We start from the raw sequence: 21,060 nt of genomic DNA, 5'->3' as shown, positions 1-21,060 counted from the left end.
CAACTGGTCTTATCCATTGGATAAAGGATAAATGTTCACACCTGGAATACCCCTTTAAATATTGCAAATAAGTACATAATCTGTTGTGTAAGAAAGCTTTTTGTAACCTATTCCTTCATAGCGTTGTAGAGGCAGTTTGAACTTGCACTTCTGCATATCACCCTTTAGATACAGTCAGACAACTTCCACAGTTATTGTACTTATTGATGCCAAAAAAAGTCTTCATTAAGCCGGTTTCACATCAACATCACAGATCCGGCAGAAAATACCAGAAGAAAAAGGGATTTAGGCAACACTATTTCTTCCATCGAAAAGCCGGGCAGCTAGCGGACGGACCCCATGATAGTCATTAGGGATCTGTTCGGCCATCCTGAGACTGAACCATTCGGCCCCAGGGATTCCCCTTTCCTGCTCCCCGAATGCAGATGTGAAGCCACCCTTACTCGTAAGCCATCTCATTGTTGCATCTATCGACCAGGCGTGACCCATAGCATCACTAGGACAAACCAGAGCAGAATAATTATAAATCACTATTTAATAGAGTTTTAAACTCTCTTTGTGTTATTTATTACATACATTATTCATACAGTGGTCAACATGTAAATATTTCAGAAGGAGGATTTCATTTCCAGTGCTGAACTGCTTTGTTTGCAGTCTTGGTCATTTTAATCTAGTGACGTCCTCCGCAGGTGCATTGGCCAAAAAACGAGAAAGCTGTTGCTTCCACAAAAGAAATGTATTTTTGCTTTAGAACGAATGAGATTATGAAAACAGAACCTTTAGATCAAAGCAAAGAAGCAAAATCCAATCTCCCTGGTGAATGGAAGGATCAGAAGGAAAGCTAAAAATGGGAGGGATGTGTAATACAAACAACGGATTAGACCAGATACAGAAGCTTTTTATGTTTATGAACGAAGTAATCACAAATCAAGAGAAGAGAAACTCGGATACTATGTTTTTTTTTTTGATGGAACTCGGCAGGGAGGTTGTTCCAGACATCTTGAAGAATCTTCTGTGGATGTCGGCTTACTCAAATCCTTCTGCCTCTCCATGGAATCTCAGACAGACTCAATGTTGTTGAGATCAGGACTCTGTGGGGCTATATCATCACTTCCAGGACTCCTTGTTCTTCTTTACTCTGAAGAAACTTCTTAATGACCTTGGCTGGATGTTTCGGGTCATTATCTTGCTGCAGAGAAAAATTGGAGCCAATGAGACCCCCTTCTATTTTTGGAAAAAAATCTTACTTTGCAGCATTTTTTACACACCTGCCTAAAACCTTTGCACTGCCTAAAACTGTTGGGGGCATTTAAAGAGAACCTGTCACCGTGTTCATGCTGACAAACCACGGGTAGCATGAACCCGAGACAGATATGCCCATTTGGCCCATGTATATTTTATTCTGAAATGCTATGATATTTCAGAAAAAAAACATACTTAGAAGTTTGACTAAGAGCTGAACTGTAACGGACCTTCGAGTCACAGGGGCAGACCACACCAGGCTTTTCCCGCCTGTGTCATCCTGATTGACAGCTCTCTCCCAGGTAGAGGAGCTGTCTGTTTTAATGACGCCGGAAGGGAGAACCTGGTGCGGCCCAATTCCTTCATTTGAGAGCTCGAAAAGCTAAGCTCTGAGTCAAACTTCTAAGTATATTTTTTCTGAAATGCTATAGCATTTCATGGGCTGAATGGCTATATCTGTCCCACATTAGTGCTGCCCATGGTTCGGGTCTGGTGACAGGTTCACTTTAAAAGGAGGAGCTGCATAGTCTATTGTCTACTTTGCATAATATTTAGTTAGAGCAATAGACACCTTAGTTACCAAATTCGCTAATGGATAGTACCTCAAAGCAGTTGACCCATGTGTCTTAGATGTTGTTCCATCCATGTCTTATTCTTCTAACCAGCATATAGATGGAAATGATATGAAATAGTTATGTCTGATAAGGCATCTTACTTGTGATACTTCACGGTCTCATTGCAACACTTTGTTTATTTTTCTAGATTTGTATTAAAGGCAAAATACATATATTTAAATATTTAAGTATACAAGCTTGTCAAATGGAAAAGACAGGAGATGCGTTTTACCTTCATGCCATTGAGAGGCCAATTCTGCAGCAGCATGTCGAGGAAAGGTAAAGCTGCAAGATACATTTGCAAAGACAGTTGGGGACAGTATTGTTGGGGACAGTATTTTCAGTAGGATACATCTTAGAAAACTCACAATTAAGCTAAATGGGTTTTGTGCAAAGGCCATTTCTTCGCCACCCCCAGGGAACCCCACTATTACAGAAAATAGGGGCTCCATGTCCTCATCCTGGACAGAGAGTTGTCCATTGGTTTACAGTCACTCTAGACATGTGATTATTTCCAATGTTCCCATTCACTTATTCTTGGTAGCGGTCAGGGTCCATAGATATGTCCCTCACCTATTGTTATTATATTAGTATGTGATTTGTATCCATAGTCCGTAAATGGCAATGGAGCAATGATTGTCTACTCTTCAACTATAGAATTATTAGTAACACACTATTGTAGATTTCATTTATGATCTTGTATTTGCTGTTTATCGCAAAGTACTTCAAGTTGAAGAAAAGGTAAAGATGAAATGGAGAAATAAAGAAGCCTGATCTAAAAGAAATGTACTCTCATTGTCAAAACAAATCAGGCACCTAGAAGGAGTTCTCAGAATAGAATGAATCTTTCTCCGTGTGATTTATAATGTTCATATAAGTGACTATCAGAGCAAAATAATACTTTATTGTGGAAAGCTTACCCTTGAAGGGAGACTCTAGTACCCTGTTGTACCACCTCTAGCTTGGATACAAGATGTGATACGGGGGGCATGGAGGCTCTAGTACCCTGTTGTACCGCCTCTAGCTTGGATACAAGATGTGATACAGGCGGGCATGGAGGCTCTAGTACCCTGTTGTACCGCCTCTAGCTTGGATGCAAGATGTGATACGGGGGGCATGGAGGCTCTAGTACCCTGTTAGGTGGCCTTTAGCTTGGATACAAGATGTGATACAGGCAGGCATGGAAGCTCTATTACCCTGTTGGATGGCTTCTAGCTTGGATGCAAGATGTGATACGGGTGGGCATGGAAGCATACAGATTCCTTATGGTATCCTGTGGCATATTGGTCCACTTGTGCTGTAGCTGAGCCTCTAGATTGTGAAAACTTGTAGGCTGTTTAAGTTGGTGTCCCAGATGGTCCCATACATGTTCTATTGGTGATAAATCTGCTGATCGGGCAGCCACAAAAGTGCGACAATGTTGTGGAGACATTCCTGTGACCCCCTTGTGTGTGCGGTCGAGCATTATCCTGCTGGAAGCCTCTTGGAAGCCGCCATGAGAGGAACACATGTGGCTGCAGGATGTCCTGAACATATCGCTGAGCTGTCATTGTCTCGTACCATTACTAGGGGTGACCAACTGTTGTATGCAATGGCCACCCAGACCATCACACCAGCAGGGGGCAGTGTGCTGCTCCACAGCAAATGCTATTAAAAAAATATATATGTCCATATGAAATTGTAGGTATATAGAGGTACTGTAAGTTGCCATACACCTTTAGACCCCCTTCACACAGGTAGTAAATGCTGTGGAATTTCCACTAATGGAATCGCTGCAAAAATTCTGCAGCATTTACAGCACAAGGCAAGTGAATAAGATTTGCCAAATCTCCTTCACACATTGCGGAAAATGGAAAAGCATGAAAATGGAAAAACTGCAGTTCTGAAATCCACAGCATGCCTATTTATGTTGTGGAAACTGTGCATATCTGCTGGTTGTTTTCTCCATAGAAATCAATGGGAAACCTAAAATAAGCACCAAAATCCATAAATACAGTTTTGCTGTGGATTTTGAAACTGTGGATTTTGCTGAGGAAACGCACTGAATCTGCTTGAAAATCTGCATTTGTTGATGTTTGAAAATAAAGTTTGCCCATGTGAACGACCACTACATGTCACAGAAAAACAACACATTCCACAGCAGGAAATCCACACATAAAAAACATCCACACAAATATATATACAAAATCTGCAGCAAATTCTGCACAACTTGTTAACTAGCTATCCACAGATAAGCAACAGACATTGTGCGTGAAGGTGCCTTATTAGGGACCTGTACGACATGGACCCATAATACAGGCTTGTTCATGAGCCCTAATGGAAATACCTTTGAATAGATAAGTGTAGAACACTGGGGCATGTGAAGATGCGGCAATAATGAAGGTGATTTGCCTTATTTAGCTTAATTGTATCACTGCCTTCACTTGAGTAGATACGATACCGTGTTTCCCCCAAAATAAGCCCTAGCTTGATTTTTTTCAGGATTTTTGGGGAAGCTCTACATAGAAGCCCTACGTTGAAAATAAGCCCTAGTTACATTTCATTCAAAAAAAGGCAATAGGAACACATTACCCAGCAGGCTCAGTCCAGGTCCTTCCCGCTGCCCTGCAGAGCCCCGAAGCGGTTCCTGCAGTCTTCAGCCGTCCACACAGGATCACTTGCTGATTACAGGATACATAAATCCTGCCTCCACAAAGCAATGGCTGTGATTGGTTCCTCGAGCGCTGCATTGAGTGGCTGAGCCGCGCTCAAAGAACCAATCACAGTCTTTGGTCTGAGAAGGCGGGATTTATGAATTGGCTGAGGCTCAGCCAATTCATAAATCCCGCCTCCATGATGCGGGAATCACTTTGGGGCTCTTGAAAGCAGCGCGAAGAACCTGGACCAAGCCTGCTGGATAAGTAAATTAAGACATTCCCTTGAAAAAAAGCCCTAGCGCCTCTTTGGGGACAAAATTTAATATAAGACACTGTCTGATTTTCAGGGAAAGATTGGTACTGGCTGATAACAATCCCTGTTGAACTTGTCATCACCTGACATGAGATCTAGGGACCAGCAGGTTGTATGTAGCATGAGGAGAATGTTAGAAAGAAGTTCAAAACCTCGTAACTCCAGATGCAAAATGAAAATTAAGTTAAGAGAAATTACATCTTCCATACATTGTGTGTTTACGTAATTCATAGGTTTTTTTTGTGCATATTTAGTATTGAAGACATTTTCCCATTAAAGAAGGACTCTGACTCTGGTGTTGGCAGTGACAGTGGGGAGAAGCGATTATCTGCTATAGAGGTAAGTTACCATTTATTTTTGCACTGTTGTGTCTGCAAAGTTTATAAGCATTGTATTTTTTTCCTGGTATTTCATTATATCCTCAATGTATAATTTGCCTTCTGCTGTATTACAAATACACTGATGTCATTCACTGAATGGCTGTGAATGATCGAGCGCCCGGTCTGATTGCTGGCACTCGATCCAATCACAGCACTCGCTTTGCTGAAGGCGAGGTATTCAAAACCCTGTCACCAGAAAGTAGCTGAAATTTCAGCGCGGAGGACACTGCAGCTTGCCGCGGGAGACCATTGCGAGGCAGGGATGCCGCGGACCAGGTGACTATTGATTTTTTTTTTTTGGTTAATGTAGGTTAGCTAGGGCTTATTTTCAGGGAAGGGCTTATATTTCAAGCCTCTCCCGAAAATCTTATTATTGGGGAAACACAGTAGATGTCACCTCTCAGTGTAATCCTGCCTGTGATGTTAGTTAGAGGACCACTGCAAAGCTTTCTATACAGAACAGGAAGTATCAGCCTAGTATAAGGCCACCTGCACACAGGCGATTCGGATTCCGCACGTGGGAGCCCGTAGCAGAATCCAGCTCTGACCCCAACCGGTGACCTCACATATAGTGGCTGACCGTGGTCATGCTTAGTACAGATTTTTTTTTTTTTTTAAAGAAAATATTTGTTTGTTTTTCCCGCACCGTCGCTAGGCGATGAATCAGATACCCACGGCCTATCTGCAATGTCAATTGCGGATGGGCTGTGGGTCGGACAGCTTCCATTGAGTGGAAGCTGTCCTTGCAGAGTCCACGCAAAAATGTAAATCTGCTCGCGGAAATCGCAATCGCTATCCGCTCATTGAGCAGACATGTGAATGTTCTCTGTTTTAAATGGGTGTGAAATACTGCAAATCCTTCGACTGTGTGGTCAGTGTGAAAAAATGCATAATTTTAGGATTAAAAAAAAAAAATAGATTGTGACTAGAGATGAGCGAGCGTACGCGTATAAGCACTACTCGCTCTAGTAATGTGCTTTATCCGAGTATCGCTGTGCTCGGGGCTAAAGATTCGGGTGCCGCTGCGTCTGACAGGTGAGTCGCAGCGGGGAGCAGGGGAGAGCGGGCGGGAGAGAGGGAGAGAAAGATCTTACCTCCGTTCCTCCCCGCTCTCCCCTGCAGCTCCCCGCTCCGTGCCGGCACCCGAATCTTTAGCCCCGAGCACAGCGATACTCGGATAAGGCCAATTACTCGAGCGAGTAGTGCTTATCCGAGTACGCTCGCTTATCTCTAATTGTGACTGAACGTTAAAAAAAAAAAAATCACCATAAAATTCTAAAAAAAAAAAAATGTTTAATACAAAAAATGTGATTTATAGAATAGGTCATTTTCTAATATCATTTTCTCTTTAAATCTGAAAATTCTTCTAACCAGAGCGAAAAAACCTCGTTTTATTCTGGAATTTCTTCCCGTTCTTCTAGCAAAAACAGTTTCAAACTCAAAAATCGTCGAATGTTTTGGTATTTCATACAAAATGTAAAAGCATCGGAACCGTAGGGCACAGACAAAAAATCATCTAAAAAACTATTGAATAGAATAAGAGGAATTAGTTGGCGGGTGTAGCTCCTGCACTGAACTTTTCCACAACTTTTCTGGCTTTTAATGAGAATCCAAATCCTTTTTTTGTCGGTGGTCATTGTTGGTGAAATGAAATCTCCGCATCCTGCCAGTTATAAATAGAGGAGCAGCTGCAGGAAACCGCTGCGTAGGCTTCACCTGTGCAAGAACCGCCATAGCTGAAGGGACACGGCCAAGTCTGTTACCCTACTAGGAAACATCTGGGTGGAAGAATGGACTGCCAAGCCACAGATAAAAACCGACTGCATAAGTGGTTAACAGGGATTATTTGGATTAGACTTGGTACTTGTGATCAGACGATTTCTGCCTTCGCTGTCGGTGTATTTATTTGCTGTTCATACATGAAAGTTTCACATAGAGTAGGAAGCACAGACTACATTATGACCACTTCATAATAATTTACTATATCTGTGCTGTTTTTCCAAGCATAAACTCGCCTTTCTTAGAAATTCACAGCTTATGTTTTGTTATATACGTCTCTTAAGATCATACGAGGCATAATAAACCAAGAATTCCCCTAGTCTTGTGATCTACCCGTTTGACGCTTATCATATAGTAAAAAATAACATGCTTAGTAGATTGTTTTCTTGTCTACAGTAAACTACCGTTGGATCCAAAAAAGAGCATAATTGTCAAGGTTCCAATTACATATACAAATAGAGATCAAAAAATATTTGTTCGTACATAAAAATTATTTTTTGCATTATAAATGGGTCATTTTTGGCTTGTCCTGATGTTCTGTATTGCTGTTATAATTAAATTGCAAAAAGTTGTCCATACATAAGACATGGTCGTAAGGTGCAGAAGGGACAGACAGCATTTTTAGGGGCGTTTTTGTGTTGTTCTTTTCATTGCTAATGGACATCAGAAGTTGCGGTAAACAAGGACCAGTTCAGCTGGAAACGTAGATCGCTGTAATATGCCACCTTTGGTTTATTTATTTTAACATGCTGCAGCAAAGATAGAAGTTTTTATTTAACTTTGGATGTACCGGACTTCTCCTATTTATTGATGTCTTGTGAATTACCAGAGGCTGCAACTGATAAGCTCAGTGCCTTACAAAGAGACTGTAACCATTAAGCTGTGGGTATTATTGCATCTTGACGCCACTGGAAGCTCGGGGTTTGACAGGGCTTCCAAGGAGGAACGCCCCTGTCACACCCCTAGCTCCCAATAGGCAGAATTATTGAAGGTCCAAGCAGTGTGTGTATGGCAGGCAATGCACGCTGGTAGGAGCTTGGCAGCCGTTTTACGTAGTCTTTCCTGGACCCTGGAAGCGAGGCGCGCTGCAGACGCGCATACCCACAGCTGGAGGCGGCTTCCCCACAGCCTGGACAGAAGGCACGCCCCCCCCCCCCTCTCTTTCACTGCAGAGGGGTGTCGGCAGCAGGGACAACAGAGCGGCGTAAAGCTTCTTCCCCGCCGGCAGCCAACTCATCTCACATGTCACCGAAAGGCCACTGCGCCACACGGCTGGGCAAAATGCAGAATGCAGCACGACAGCATGGCCCTGGGGAGGCGATGGAGACTGACAGCAGCAGTGGGGAGAGCTTCCTTCAGGGTCTGGAGACGGAACAGCAGGGAGCCAGGACAGAAGAAAAAGAGTGGCCTGGCAGGAACGCACAGCGGGAGCAGCAGCAGGGAAGGGTCAAGGATACTTACAGTAGCAGCGGGAAGCTTCCATCGGGACAGCACCAGAATGGTGGCCTGCCAGGACCTGCAGGGAAGCCTTCTCTGCAGCCAATTAGGTACAGGGGGCGTCACTGCTGACGTCAAGATACAATAATACCTAAGCTATGTGCCCTCAGTGAGAGAGTGTTTCTTGCACTTTTTTTTTGCCAACCTAAATGCCCCATAAATATGACTGTAAGCATCTAGACTTATACCATTATACTGTAGCCACCAAGCTCTGTGTAATGACTTTGCAACCAATAAGCTTGTATCCATCTCCACAGTGCTGCTGTCACAATGTAACTGTTACGCTGGGTTCACACGAGGTGGAAATCCAGGGGAATGTCAGCAGCCGGACCGCACGGAAATTCTGCAAGATTTCTGTAGCTGAAGTCCCAAAGACATTTGGCGCAGGTTTGGAAAGCCGCTTATTCCACTCCGGCCTTCTCTCCCCATAGAGAGAAGAGAGCCTGTAGCAGACACGTTGAAACAATTGACATGCCGCGGCTTTGAATTCGGCGCGGCATGTCCGTTTCAGCACGACTTGGCCGCAGCGGACTGTCTGCAGTGAGTGGACGAAATTTTTGCAAATCTCATCCACTTTGCTGTTTAGTCTCAGGCTTAAGACTGCAGGCAGAATTTCCGTGCGGAAAGTCCTTCACGGAAATTCCGCCCCGTGTGAACCCAGCCTTATGCTTTGAGCCTCCTGTGGAGTAATGTATCCTTAAGTGGTGACCATCTTAGTTACTGTGCCATTTTCAGGGCTCTGCAGGTGTGCCGGGGCTTCACATAAGAATTGACCCTCATTCATAGGAGATTGTTAAACATCCTAATGTTGTGACATCCTAATGTTGTAACAAACTTCCATGTCTCTCTTTATGACAGCCTTGCGATGAAGACTCTGCCAGTCCAAGCGTGCCAATGTCTGATATTTTAGAAGAAGAAAATTTTGCCAAAGAAGATTTAGATCAGCAGTTCAATAATTCAGTAAAAGGTAAAAGATGTAGCGCAGTATGTCATTCTATAGGGAACACTTAGAGAATAGGCTTGCATTTCCCAACCCAAATGTGCTGGTGTGCACATTTGTTCCACACAGGGACAGGCTGGGCCAGGAGGCAGGCACCCACCTAGGTCTCCAGTGCATGTTTAGGGCCCCCCAGTAAGCTCCTAACACTGTGGCCCCTGGAAGGGGTTAACTCACAGATACAGTGGCTGCCATCTGAGGCTCTGCTCTCCATGTGATCTTGCATAGCAGATCTTCCTCACACCCCACCCCCTTCCCCAATCTGAGCACTGCAGCCTGGGGAGGGGGCTATAATGAGGGTTTCTACTACTGTATTTTGGACATGGAGGGGGTAACTATTTAAGGCCACAGAGGAGGTGTTATTACTAAGTGGGGGCACCCAATGTGGGTAATGTTACTAAGTTGGGTGACAGATGGAGTTCTGTTACTGAGTGGGGTCATATAGGGCGCCTTAGCCGTAAGTGGAACCACATAGGGGTCTTATTAGTATGTGGGGTCCCACAGGAGGTCTTAGTACTAAGTTGGGTCACAATGAGGTCTTATTACTAACTGGGGTCACATATAGCATCTTATTAATAAATGGGGCACAGATGGGGTGATTATTACCAAGTGGAACCATGGCCAGATATCGCACTCACCCATGTAAAGTTAGCCTAAGAGTGTTACATCCTTCAAATGCTGGGTGAATGAATAGGCATTGATCCAAACTAGAAATTAAGCAGGAAATAATAGCACCTTTTGCGAATCCTAGCGAACCCTATTGCACAGGCACCCTACAGTGGGGGAGGGCACATTAAATAACCCAGGAACCATCAGGATTGGCTGGGAACAGGAAGCGAGATGAATGCATGCCTTACTACTGACAGGCAGGTGAACCGAGCGGCTTCTGCTGCACAGAGAAGACCAACGATGCTGATGGCTGTGACCGGCAGAAGGAGGAGGTGAGGTAAACCTCCAATCACAGCCGGGGTAGTCATAACAGTAAAACATAAAAAAGCTACAAATTTAGTATCAGAATAATCGTACTAAACCCACAGAAAAAAGTTACAAGTAATTTTTCCTACACTGTAAATGTCGTAAAAACTTAACCCAAAGAACAGCGGCGTATTAGGAGTTTTTTTTTTCTTCATTCCACCTAATAGATCTTTTTTTTATGTTTTTCAATGTGTGTTTATATGGCATCTCATCCCACTAAAAACAAGCCCTCATACATCTATGGCTCTTAGAAGGTGGGTAAGGGTGGACAAAGCTGTCAGGGTTTACCTGACAAATTGTTCCAACTTTGGTGGCAGACACTTGGGAGGTCTAGTCCACACAATGAAACAAGCCATGCAGTTTCACAATTAGCATGTGGCATAACGTAAAAATATCAAATATCCTTATTTCATCTAACATATTTTCCTTTACTCCTGTTTTAGTGGAAAGTCATCAGAAATGTGTCTTGGTGGCGCCCGTTGAGTCAAAAAAGGCAACGTGCCAGTATAACATAGATGCAGATGCCAATCCCAACGAATTTACGAGCTACAGCCAGGTAACTGAAAGTGCTGACGAAAAGCGGGAAATCGAGCATTAAACTTTAATGGGAGATGCGATATATTAACCCCTTGAGTGGCACGCCCGGAAATTTTCCGGGACGAGCTCCACTGCTCATAGTGACATAGCCCGGAAGATTTCCGGGCTATGTATCACTATGGGAGCTGCAGAGCACAATGCCACAAGCTGTGACAGTGTGCTCTGTCTGCACAGTCCCACAGAGAACAAAGCAAGGGCTTTGAAAAACCAGCAGAAGATATTGCCGATATGTCGGCAACCTCCTGCACTGGTTTGTTTACAGGTTGCCGTAGAGACCATCAGCTTGTCAGAAGCAAGCCGATGGTCTCTGTGGCAGGGAGAGCTTGGTGCTTGGCTGTCAGAGGACAGCTAGGTACCAGCTCTTACAGCAGAGATCAGAGAAAACCTCCGATCTCTGCTGTGTTAACCCTTTACATGCTGCAGTCTATGTGACTGCAGCATGTAAAGGGCTGTCACAGCAGCATGTAAAGGGCTGTCACCATCGGACCCCCGGAATGTGATCAGGGGTCCTGATGGGTCCCTGTGGAAGTCCCCTAAAGGGACAAAAAAAAAAAAAGTAAAAAAAATTATAAAAAAAATAAAAAACACTTGTCTCCCTTTACTTTGTAAAAAATCAAAAATACAATCACACATGTGGTATCCATGCGTCGTAATGACCCAGAGAAGGAAGTTAATACATTATTTAACCCCTTAATGACATGGCCCCTTTTTTTCTTTTTTCCCCATTTCTTTTTTTCCTCCCCCCTGTTTAAAAAATCACAACTTGTCCCACAAAAAACAAGCCCTTATACGGCCATGTCAATGGAAAAATGAAAAAGTTATGGCTCTTGAGACGCAACTGCAAAATTAGTTGAAATTCAATGATTAGACCATTTTAAAAAACCTGCCCTGGTGGGCACGACAGGGTGGTAGGAAACCCGCCACTCAAGGGGTTAAAGGGTGTATGCAATGGCAATTATTTGTTTTAATCAACAGCATGATTTAATATGTTCTGAGGCAACTTGCTTAAGTTCATATTTCCACGGCTGTGTACGAGCTGCGTGTGTAAAAAATGGGTGCAAAAAGATGGCACAGCATACAGTCTTTATACTCTGCAATGTTCCTGGACCCCATACACTGCATGTGCTACTCTCGTCCCTGACAACCGCTGACAATAGGACATGCAGAGACTTTTTTCACACCAACCACTGGCCCATGTGATATATCGGGCATCTGAATAGTCTCATAGGCTATTTTGGGCCCATGATCTGTCCATGGACTACACTAACATCTTATGGCCCCAAAACATGGGCTTGTAAATGGGCCCTTAGGCTGCCTACAGACACCATTTATTTAGGCTTGTAAAAAACGCCAGCATTTTATTTTTTTCCGGCAAATTTTTCATTTTTCTATTTAGAGAGAGAAGTCTGAAAAAAATGTCTACCCTGCAGCACGGCACTTTTGGAAAACTAATGGAACCTACAAAAAATGGTGGACAAGTGAGGAAAAACACGACAAAGAAAGAACCTGTATAGTGCATTTCATAACTTAGTATTAATCTACAGCGAACACCTGGAAGTGGCGGTTTTTTGGCCACAAACATGCTGTACATAACATTTTAGGAAAAACACCTCTTTTTTTGTGTCATTTCTCTTAACGATGTTTGCCCAATTTTTTTGAGGGGGCCAAAAACACTGTGGCTGGACGTTAGCTGTAGGTTAGTAGAAAGTTATGAAATGCGGCACAAAGAGCGCATTTTTTTCCTGGGGGTTTTTCCCGCTTTGGGTGGGTTTGTAAAAAAGCCGGAGTGTTCAAGGCAGATTTTGTTGCTGTATTCTCAGCCAAAGCAGAAGTAGATCCAACACAGAGGAGAAGTAGATCCAACACAGAGGAGAAGTAGATCCACCAACACAGAGGAGAAGTAGATCCACCAACACAGAGGAGAAGTAGATCCACCAACACAGAGGAGAAGTAGATCCGACACGGAGGAGAAGTAGATCCGACACGGAGGAGAAGTAGATCCGACACGGAGGAGAAGTAGATCCGACACGGAGGAGAAGTAGATCCGACACGGAGGAGAAGTAGATCCGACACGGAGGAGAAGTAGATCCGACACGGAGGAGAAGTAGATCCGACACGGAGGAGAAGTAGATCCGACACGGAGGAGAAGTAGATCCGACACGGAGGAGAAGTAGATCCGACACGGAGGAGAAGTAGATCCGACACGGAGGAGAAGTAGATCCGACACGGAGGAGAAGTCGAAGTCCTTCCTTTATATTTCCCATTTCTATTTAATCAACTCCTGGCTTAATTTAAATATAAGCTGCCATAATAAGTGTGGAGATTAATAAAAAAAATCCCCACGAAAATCATAGTTGGCTTTCCACATACATTTTGGTGTGGATCCGCAGCAAAATTCACCCCCTTCAATTGCAAGGGTTAAATCTGCTGTGGGTCAATATCCACACCAAATGGTTTGGATGCTGATGTGCCATTTGCTGCAAAAACGCACCAGAATCCACAATTGCTTTGCTTTTTTTGCATTTTTTTTTCTCTTACACTTTTTTCCATTCCATTTTTTGGGTCCATGGTGTTTTTTTGAAAGCACAGCCTGCTCTCGGCGTGGGTTTTTCTTCAGGACACTTTATAAATAGCAATAAAAAACACCTAATTCTTCCAAATAATTTTTTATTCCATTTTCTGTAGATTTTAAAATATGCCACAAATTTTATGCAAGTGTTCCATTGACCTCATGCAACCGTTCTCAAAGGCTATCATGGTGCAGAGCAAGATGAAATGGAGGTCTATCCTCTACAGTGATGATTTCTGCTTTTGTCTCTGACACAATGATAGCCAGAAATTGGTCCAGAGACCATGTGGGCAATGCCACGAAGAGGCCTTCATGAAAGATTGACACGCTTGTCCTATTCCTGGTCTTTATTCCAGGTACCTTAACACCCCAGCATTATATTGATCCAGTGCTACGGCCATTTCTCCGACGTGACTGCAAGCATTCAGGGAAAAGAAGGATCAGGCAGTCAGATTTCACCATGCCTGTTCTTGAGTTGACAAGAGAGATAAGCCACCACCAGAGGTGTCTGACAGCAGCTGATTTACCTCCACCTATTAAGAACTCATTGACGGCTATCTAAAGTGTATGGCTAGAGAGATTTCAGGCTCATCAATGGGCTGTTTCTGGTATTGCAGCTCAGCCCCATACACTTGAAAAGGACTGGACTTCCGCAATTCCGATGCTGACCATTTATGAGCTTTGATTTTAAAAAAAAAACAAAAAAAAAACGCAGACTCTTCTTCTAATCACATATAACGCTAATGTACAATGATTGGGTTTTGCATTAAACAACACCTTTATTGTAGCAACCAGGGTTCCATTCAGATCCTTAGAGTTCATTTGGGCAGCCTGTTTATACAGGCTGACACATTCTGGGCTCATTCAAATGAGAAATCGGTCACTTGTTCACATTCGCTGTGACTGAGAAGATCTGAACGATCTGTATTTAAACCGAACGATTAGTGAACGAGCCGACGATGGTTTTTATGCCTGTATAAAATGAACGATAAACAAAAAGCAAATGATTTATCATTCACCGTTGGATTGTTGACTCCGTTTACACTGAACGACTATCGTTCATTATCACTCGTTTGAACCCTTTTTTTTTTTTACACGATAAACATTTCGTGTAAAAGGGCCTTAAGAAATGCTGCTTCATTCATCTTTCACCTCTTTATTGTAGAATAAAACAGCTGATTTCGATGAACCTTTACAAATACAGGAGGATACAACATGGATACACCACAAGTGAGTATATAACAGAATGATAGCACTACAAACTACCTTTATAAGTGGATGCAGAAGAACGACTCCATGTAAAGTGTGGTAGCTTAAAGGCTATAGACAGCCTGCTGGTTTTTTTTTTTTCACTTAAATGCATGTATTTTGAGCTGTAAATCATTTTTGCTGTAGGGTTTCATTCAAAATTTGGAACCTTCTGCGGTTTCTGTGTATCCCTGTATATAGTAAGCTGCAGAACGCATCACCCTTCAGCTCCATTAGTGTGTTGGACTGACGGTTTGGTTTCCTACTCCTTTCTTTCCTGAATGTTATGCGCTTGTTTATAACCTCAACAAAGTTTATTGGGCCTCTGTGGGGCTGCAGTGTAGTTTATGGGCCTAGTAGGACTTGACAGCTTCCCTTTAATTAACGTTTGCTCACAATTATGTATACACTTTGGTTTCTAATAAATCTTTTCTTAGTGTTCATTGCCTGGACAGCAAGTATAGTTTCATTAATCCCAAATGTTGCAGTAAAGAATATCCTTTAGGCCCAATGTCCACAGGCGGGTTTGAATTGCTGAATCCACACAGGGCACCCACGCAGATGACCCACAGTTTCAGCTGCCCATAGGGAAACGTGGGCGTCCGCAGCTGAATTCAAGAATGCAGATTTGATTTGCGGATCTTTGGATGCGGAAATGAAATCGCAGCATGCTCCATGTCAGTGCTGTTCCTGCACGGACAGCTTCCATGCAGAATCCGACCCTCCGGTGGACATGAGGCCTTATTAGTATCATCCGCCATGGGATACTGTATATGACCTGCGCACGTTAGGTTCACGTTGTTGTGCTTTATTGTTGTTAAAATGCAAAGTAATAAAATAAAAGCACTGGCAACCGAGGTGCAAATATCATTTAGGAATATAATATAAATAATTTGTTGTAATGGTTCCCTCACTACTCTTAACCCCTTCAGGACCAGAGATTTTTCATTTATTAGTTTTTGTTTTTTTCGTCCCCGATTATCATACCTTTTTTATTTTTCCATTGACACAGCAGTATGAGGAACCTGTGGCATTTTTTAATGTTATCATTTAATGTACCGTGTAATGTACGGGAAAAAAAATTAAAGTGGGGAGAAATGTAAAAAAATGCAATTTGCCATTTTGGGGGTTTTGGTTTTTACAGCATTTACAGTGCAGTAAAAATGACATATAAACTTTCTGTGGGTCAGTATGATTACGGTGATGAAATTATATAGTTTTTAATGCTTTTCTTTTAAATGTAAAAACTTTTTTTCTTTAACAAAAATTTCTTTTCTTCCCCCATTTCTGAGACACGTAATTTTAATTTTTTTCGGTAATTAGGCTGTGTGAGGGCTCATTTCTTGCGGGTTGAGACATAGTTTTTATTAATACCAATTTGAAGTAGATGCATCTTTTTGATCAATTTTTGTTAAAATTTTTTTGGGAGCCAGGATAACAAAAAAAACCCACAATTCTTGCATTCCATGGTTTTTTTATGGCCTTCACTATGTGGAATAAATATTGGGATATTTTTTTAAAAGTTTGAACTTTTATGTACATGGCGATATCAAATATATAGGGCTTTTTGATTGTTTAGATTTTTAATGGTCAAAGCTTTTAATATTTTTTTTTACTGTTACACATTTTTTATCACTTGTAAGATATATCGCAGTACTTCAGTATTGCAGTACATAGTGATTTTTTTTTATGTTGCCTATGAAGCCCTGCCATGGGCAGCTATGCATGACAGCCCCGGGAGTCTTCAGTAGACTGTGATACCTTGCTAGCCAATCACCACCCCTCAATCCTGTTGCAGCAGTGCTTTTGGAGAGCGGAAAGATGCCCCCCCCCCCCCACCATCCCACTGACTATTTAGACATGTTATCAGCTTTGACATTTAACTGCCATGCCCAAAACTAACTGATGCATCCGGGTATGGAGTAGACTAGGCTCCTGACCCCACTGCATATACCCTTCACAACCTCATGATGAACCTGTATGTTATGCAGTTGGGAAGGGGCTAATCTCTGAGCACCGTGTTTCTGCAAGAGTCGGACCTTAGTCGTCATTATGGTCTGAACGAAGGAGGAAAAGTTTTCTAGTAAATTGTGTATATAAAAAATATTGCAGTCCACGGCTAATGTAATATAATTGTCCGTTCAAGTACCGTATATCCCAGGAAATCTATTTTCCAATGATTAATGAAAGTACTACAGATAATTCTAGTAAACGATGAATAAGCACTACCGAACATCTAGATTATGGCCTTATAATATAGGAACCATTATCACCTTTAAGTTTTTCCGCTGTCATGTTTAATTTCTTTTGTTTTGTAGCAATACAGCATCAGAAAGTAAAGATATCAATTCAGGAATGATAGACCAGTTAAGAGAAGCTGTTGATATGTTACAAGATCCTACAAGGTAAAAATAATCATTTATAAGCCCAAAATGGTAGCGGGATAATACCCAAAACATAACCTCATATCTAATAACAGCGTCAAATGGAGCAAAAGTATATAGCTGCACAAAAATACAGAAAGCCAACCATAGAAAATGTGTGAATAGTGCCAAAACAAATCTATTCAAGCACAAAGTATCAATAGGGAATATTAGAAATAGAAGATGTCGCACACCAAAAAGACACCATGTTATTGCTAAGTGACGTCATCTCTTTTTAACTTTTAGGCTAATGTCACACAGGGGCGAGTACGATATCGAGCTGTGAATCACTGCATGATATCTTGCTCGTCACCATGCGATTTTGCTGTGGATGCAAAGCGATTTTGTTACAAAACTACCTCGCATCCCTTCGGTAAAGCAGCATCCGCCAATGCTGCTGACAGCCGTGACGATGTTTTCAATGGGGGACGCATCGCATCGAACTGCGTGCACCTAGCACATGGTGCGATGCTGCCCACAGCCCCACTGAGAACAATGGGATGTGTGATGCGAGAGCACGCACAAAGATAGGACGTGCCGCAACATCGCTCATGTGTATGACCCCATTCAAAAGAAATGGGGTTCATATTCGGGCAAGATCTGTGCATCTTGCAATGCACAAATCTTGCACAATTTTTGTTGCCCGTGTGAAGCCGGCCTTAGGGTTTGTTAATTTTGTGCGGAATTCACCCCCATCATTGACAAGAAGTTATTTCCGCAGTGGAAACAGACGGGTGTTGTGCGCATTCTTTCTGCACCTTGTGGAAGAACTTTTTAAAATCTCATCAACTTCACTGCTAATGTAAATGCAGCAAAATTTCAATACAGAAATTCCGTGGCAAATCCGCCCCGTGTGGACCCAGCCTAAAGGGATTTTCCAGGCAGGGATCAGAGAGGAAGCGCTGCTCCGATCCGTGTAGTGTCCGATTCTCATAATTGCAGGCGCCCCTCTCATTGAAATGAATTGGAGCTGGGGTTCTAATTGCAGGCACTGCTCCCATTGATTTCAATGAGAGCTGCGCCTGCAATTATGAGCGCCAGCCACTCCACTGGAGATGGAGCAGCGCTTCCGCTCCAAAGCTGGTATATCCTAGCATGCGCTGCCTGAAAAACCCATTTAATATAGACTGAGTGATTTCCAGCCTGGGTCGTGTGGCACCCTGGTTGGGAATCAGTTTCCTTAAGTATAAACCCTCCCCCCTTCCTGAGGAATAGATGTGAAAATAGTTGAGTATATTGCAATGCAGAGCATGAGCAATAGACCTAACAATAGACCCAGTAGGCCTATTTCAGATTCAGAAAATTGGACACTTGCATCATGGTTTTCGTTTACTACCAGCGCCCTGCAGACCCCATTGACGTATGATGGGGTCTGTCAGGTTATGTTGTGGTGTCCATGGTTTGTTGGGAAAAATAGCCCTGCATTGCAGCGCTGCTCTTGTCAAATCTTATTAGAAGCTGCCAGCCTCTGGCTCTAAAATATGAAATCTTGTTCAAAAAAAGAAAGTAATTTACTATTATGCAGTTTTATATTATATAAATATTGTGTTTTTATTTCAGTTTCTTATATTTTAATTCCTGCAGGCTAAGAATGGAAATGGAAGAAAGAAGAGAGTTGTACAGCTTACAGACTGCTCCATCTGAAGTGCATAAGTCTGCAGTAAAGTGTGTTTATTTGCCATTGTAAAGCACATTAGATAAAGAGCTAAATCATATCCACAGGTTAATAGTTATTACGTTTGTCTTGCAGTGGCCAAGTAGAATTACAGATGTCTCCAATACTGCAGGTAAAACGCCAGTAAAATGTGCAGAGCATGTGTTCATAATAACAATGTAACAATGCATTTAATGGGGCTATAAAGTATCGGCTCAACAAAGTGTAGCAATTTCCAGGGATCATGCTTTAAAGGGGTTGTCTCGCGGCAGCAAGTGGGGGTATACACTTCTATATGGCCATATTAATGCACTTTGTAATGTACATCGTGCATTAAATATGAGCCATACAGAAGTTATTCCACTTACCTGCTCCGTTGCTAGCGTCCTCATCTCCATGGTTCCGTCTAAATTCGCTGGCGGCTTGCTTTTTTAGACGCGCTTGCGCAGTCCGGTCTTCTCCTTTCAGCACGAGCCGCTTCAGTGTGCTCCCCGCTACAGCTCTTCTGCGCATGCGCAGACGAGCTGTCACTGCTCGGGAGCGCGCTGGAGCGGCCATTCTGTACCATCCTCTGTTAGAGGAAGGTGCAGAGCCGCCCAGCTGTCCCAAGAAGCCGCCCAGCTGTCCTGCCGTCCAGCTGTCCCACCGTCCTGGTAAGTGATGGGCCGGGGGGGGCTGCCGCTGCGATGGGGGGGGGCTGCCGCTGCGATGGGGGGGGGGCTGTCGCTGCGATGGGGGGGGGGCTGTCGCTGCGATGGGGGGGGCTGCCGCTGTTCCGGGGGGGGGGGGCTGTCGCTGTTCCGGGGGGGGGGGGGGGCTGCCGCTGTGATGGGGGGCTGCGCTGGTTACCTGCTGCCTGGCGGTGGGTGACTGGTCGGCCGTGTTCACTCCAGGGGTCCGGTCGGCGGCTGCGGGGCGTCTGGTTGTCAGGGGGACACAGCTGGTAGCGTCTCGGGAGCGCGCACGTCGGGCTACAGCAAGCGACGGGAAAAGAGCCGGCGGCCATCTTGGGGAAATTTTTATAAGTTGCTGAAACGCTGGAACGGTAAGTACAAACCAGCTAGAAAAGTCATTTACAGGGGGGCTTAGTAATGTATGCTTAATAAGGGGGACTGGGCAAAAAAAAAAATCCACTCCTGCCTCGAGACATCTCCTTTAACTTAGGTCTGCCCTACACAATCAACCTTTATCAGTACGGTTGGAATTGTGAATTAGGTGTGGTATGTGTAAAATTAACAATCTTTCCTGTAGTTCTTTTTTCATTGAGATTAATCAATTCGGTAGTAGTCAAGGTCTACATAGCATCAATTGGTTAAGAAAAAACACCACTTTAACATTCTGGACACCTTTTAACAGGAAAAAAATATTTTTACATATTAATAGTCATTTTAAGATTAAAAGTTACACTAAATGTCAGGTTACAATGTATTCCTTCATTCATTTTCAGACACCCTAATATTCAGTTTGCAACCTTCACCTAGTTTCAGACTGTTCCTATGTGGGCCTGTCCATCCCTATAATACATGCTGGATGTGAGTTTTGTGTCTGCAGGATGCTTCTGCCTTCACCAACACTCATGTATCAGTAGAGCTTCATTCCTGTTCTGCCAAGGCCACGTTTAGACAAATTATGGCTTTATACAAAATTAAAAGTGATACCACAAATTCTGAAATAAGGAGTTCTCCTGAAAACCGTAAGGCCCTTTTACACGCAGCGATTATTGTCCACAATTCGTCCAAACGGCCAGAAATGAGCGATAATCATTACATGATTATTAGTTTACTTAAAATACATCGTACAGCCACTGAAAGAATGAGGAAATGCATTCCACTTGAATGTATTTTGCTTATCTTTCAATATACTGCAGGATGTTCTCCTCATGGTATGAATACACTAGCCGCAATAATAACAATGGAACGTTTCAGCAGCTGTTTGCACAGCTGGGCTTGTGTTTAAACACAAGCTGGGCTCTGCAAACAACTTGTGGAGGTCCTTTACATGGAAATAAAGATGATAAAGTGTTAATGGCCATTAACACTTTATTCAAATAGATTGCTAAATCTTTCAATCTTTCAGTGGGAGTGCTCTGAACATGTCTTTGGAGGACGAATTGAGCCCTGGGTCTGAGGTTGCTGT

General features: G+C 43.2%; 1 protein-coding gene across 2 annotated transcripts in view; it reads left to right on the top strand.

The window, feature by feature from the left end:
* Window positions 1-21,060, top strand: part of LRCH1 (leucine rich repeats and calponin homology domain containing 1) — a 204,805-nt gene that overhangs the window by 106,054 nt on the left and 77,691 nt on the right. For both annotated transcript variants that reach the window (XM_066586152.1, XM_066586142.1), the window contains exons 6-13: window positions 2,005-2,135; window positions 5,060-5,144; window positions 9,320-9,428; window positions 10,877-10,989; window positions 14,765-14,829; window positions 17,166-17,252; window positions 18,855-18,935; window positions 19,021-19,057. In XM_066586152.1, coding sequence (XP_066442249.1) covers window positions 2,005-2,135; window positions 5,060-5,144; window positions 9,320-9,428; window positions 10,877-10,989; window positions 14,765-14,829; window positions 17,166-17,252; window positions 18,855-18,935; window positions 19,021-19,057 — 708 coding nt within the window. The remainder of the gene's footprint in view (window positions 1-2,004; window positions 2,136-5,059; window positions 5,145-9,319; window positions 9,429-10,876; window positions 10,990-14,764; window positions 14,830-17,165; window positions 17,253-18,854; window positions 18,936-19,020; window positions 19,058-21,060) is intronic.

This window comes from Eleutherodactylus coqui, chromosome 1, assembly GCF_035609145.1.
Source record: "Eleutherodactylus coqui strain aEleCoq1 chromosome 1, aEleCoq1.hap1, whole genome shotgun sequence".
In the NCBI taxonomy this organism is placed as follows: domain Eukaryota; kingdom Metazoa; phylum Chordata; class Amphibia; order Anura; family Eleutherodactylidae; genus Eleutherodactylus; species Eleutherodactylus coqui.
Note: the sequence above shows the minus strand (reverse complement) of the source record. Positions and strands in the feature narration are given on the sequence as shown.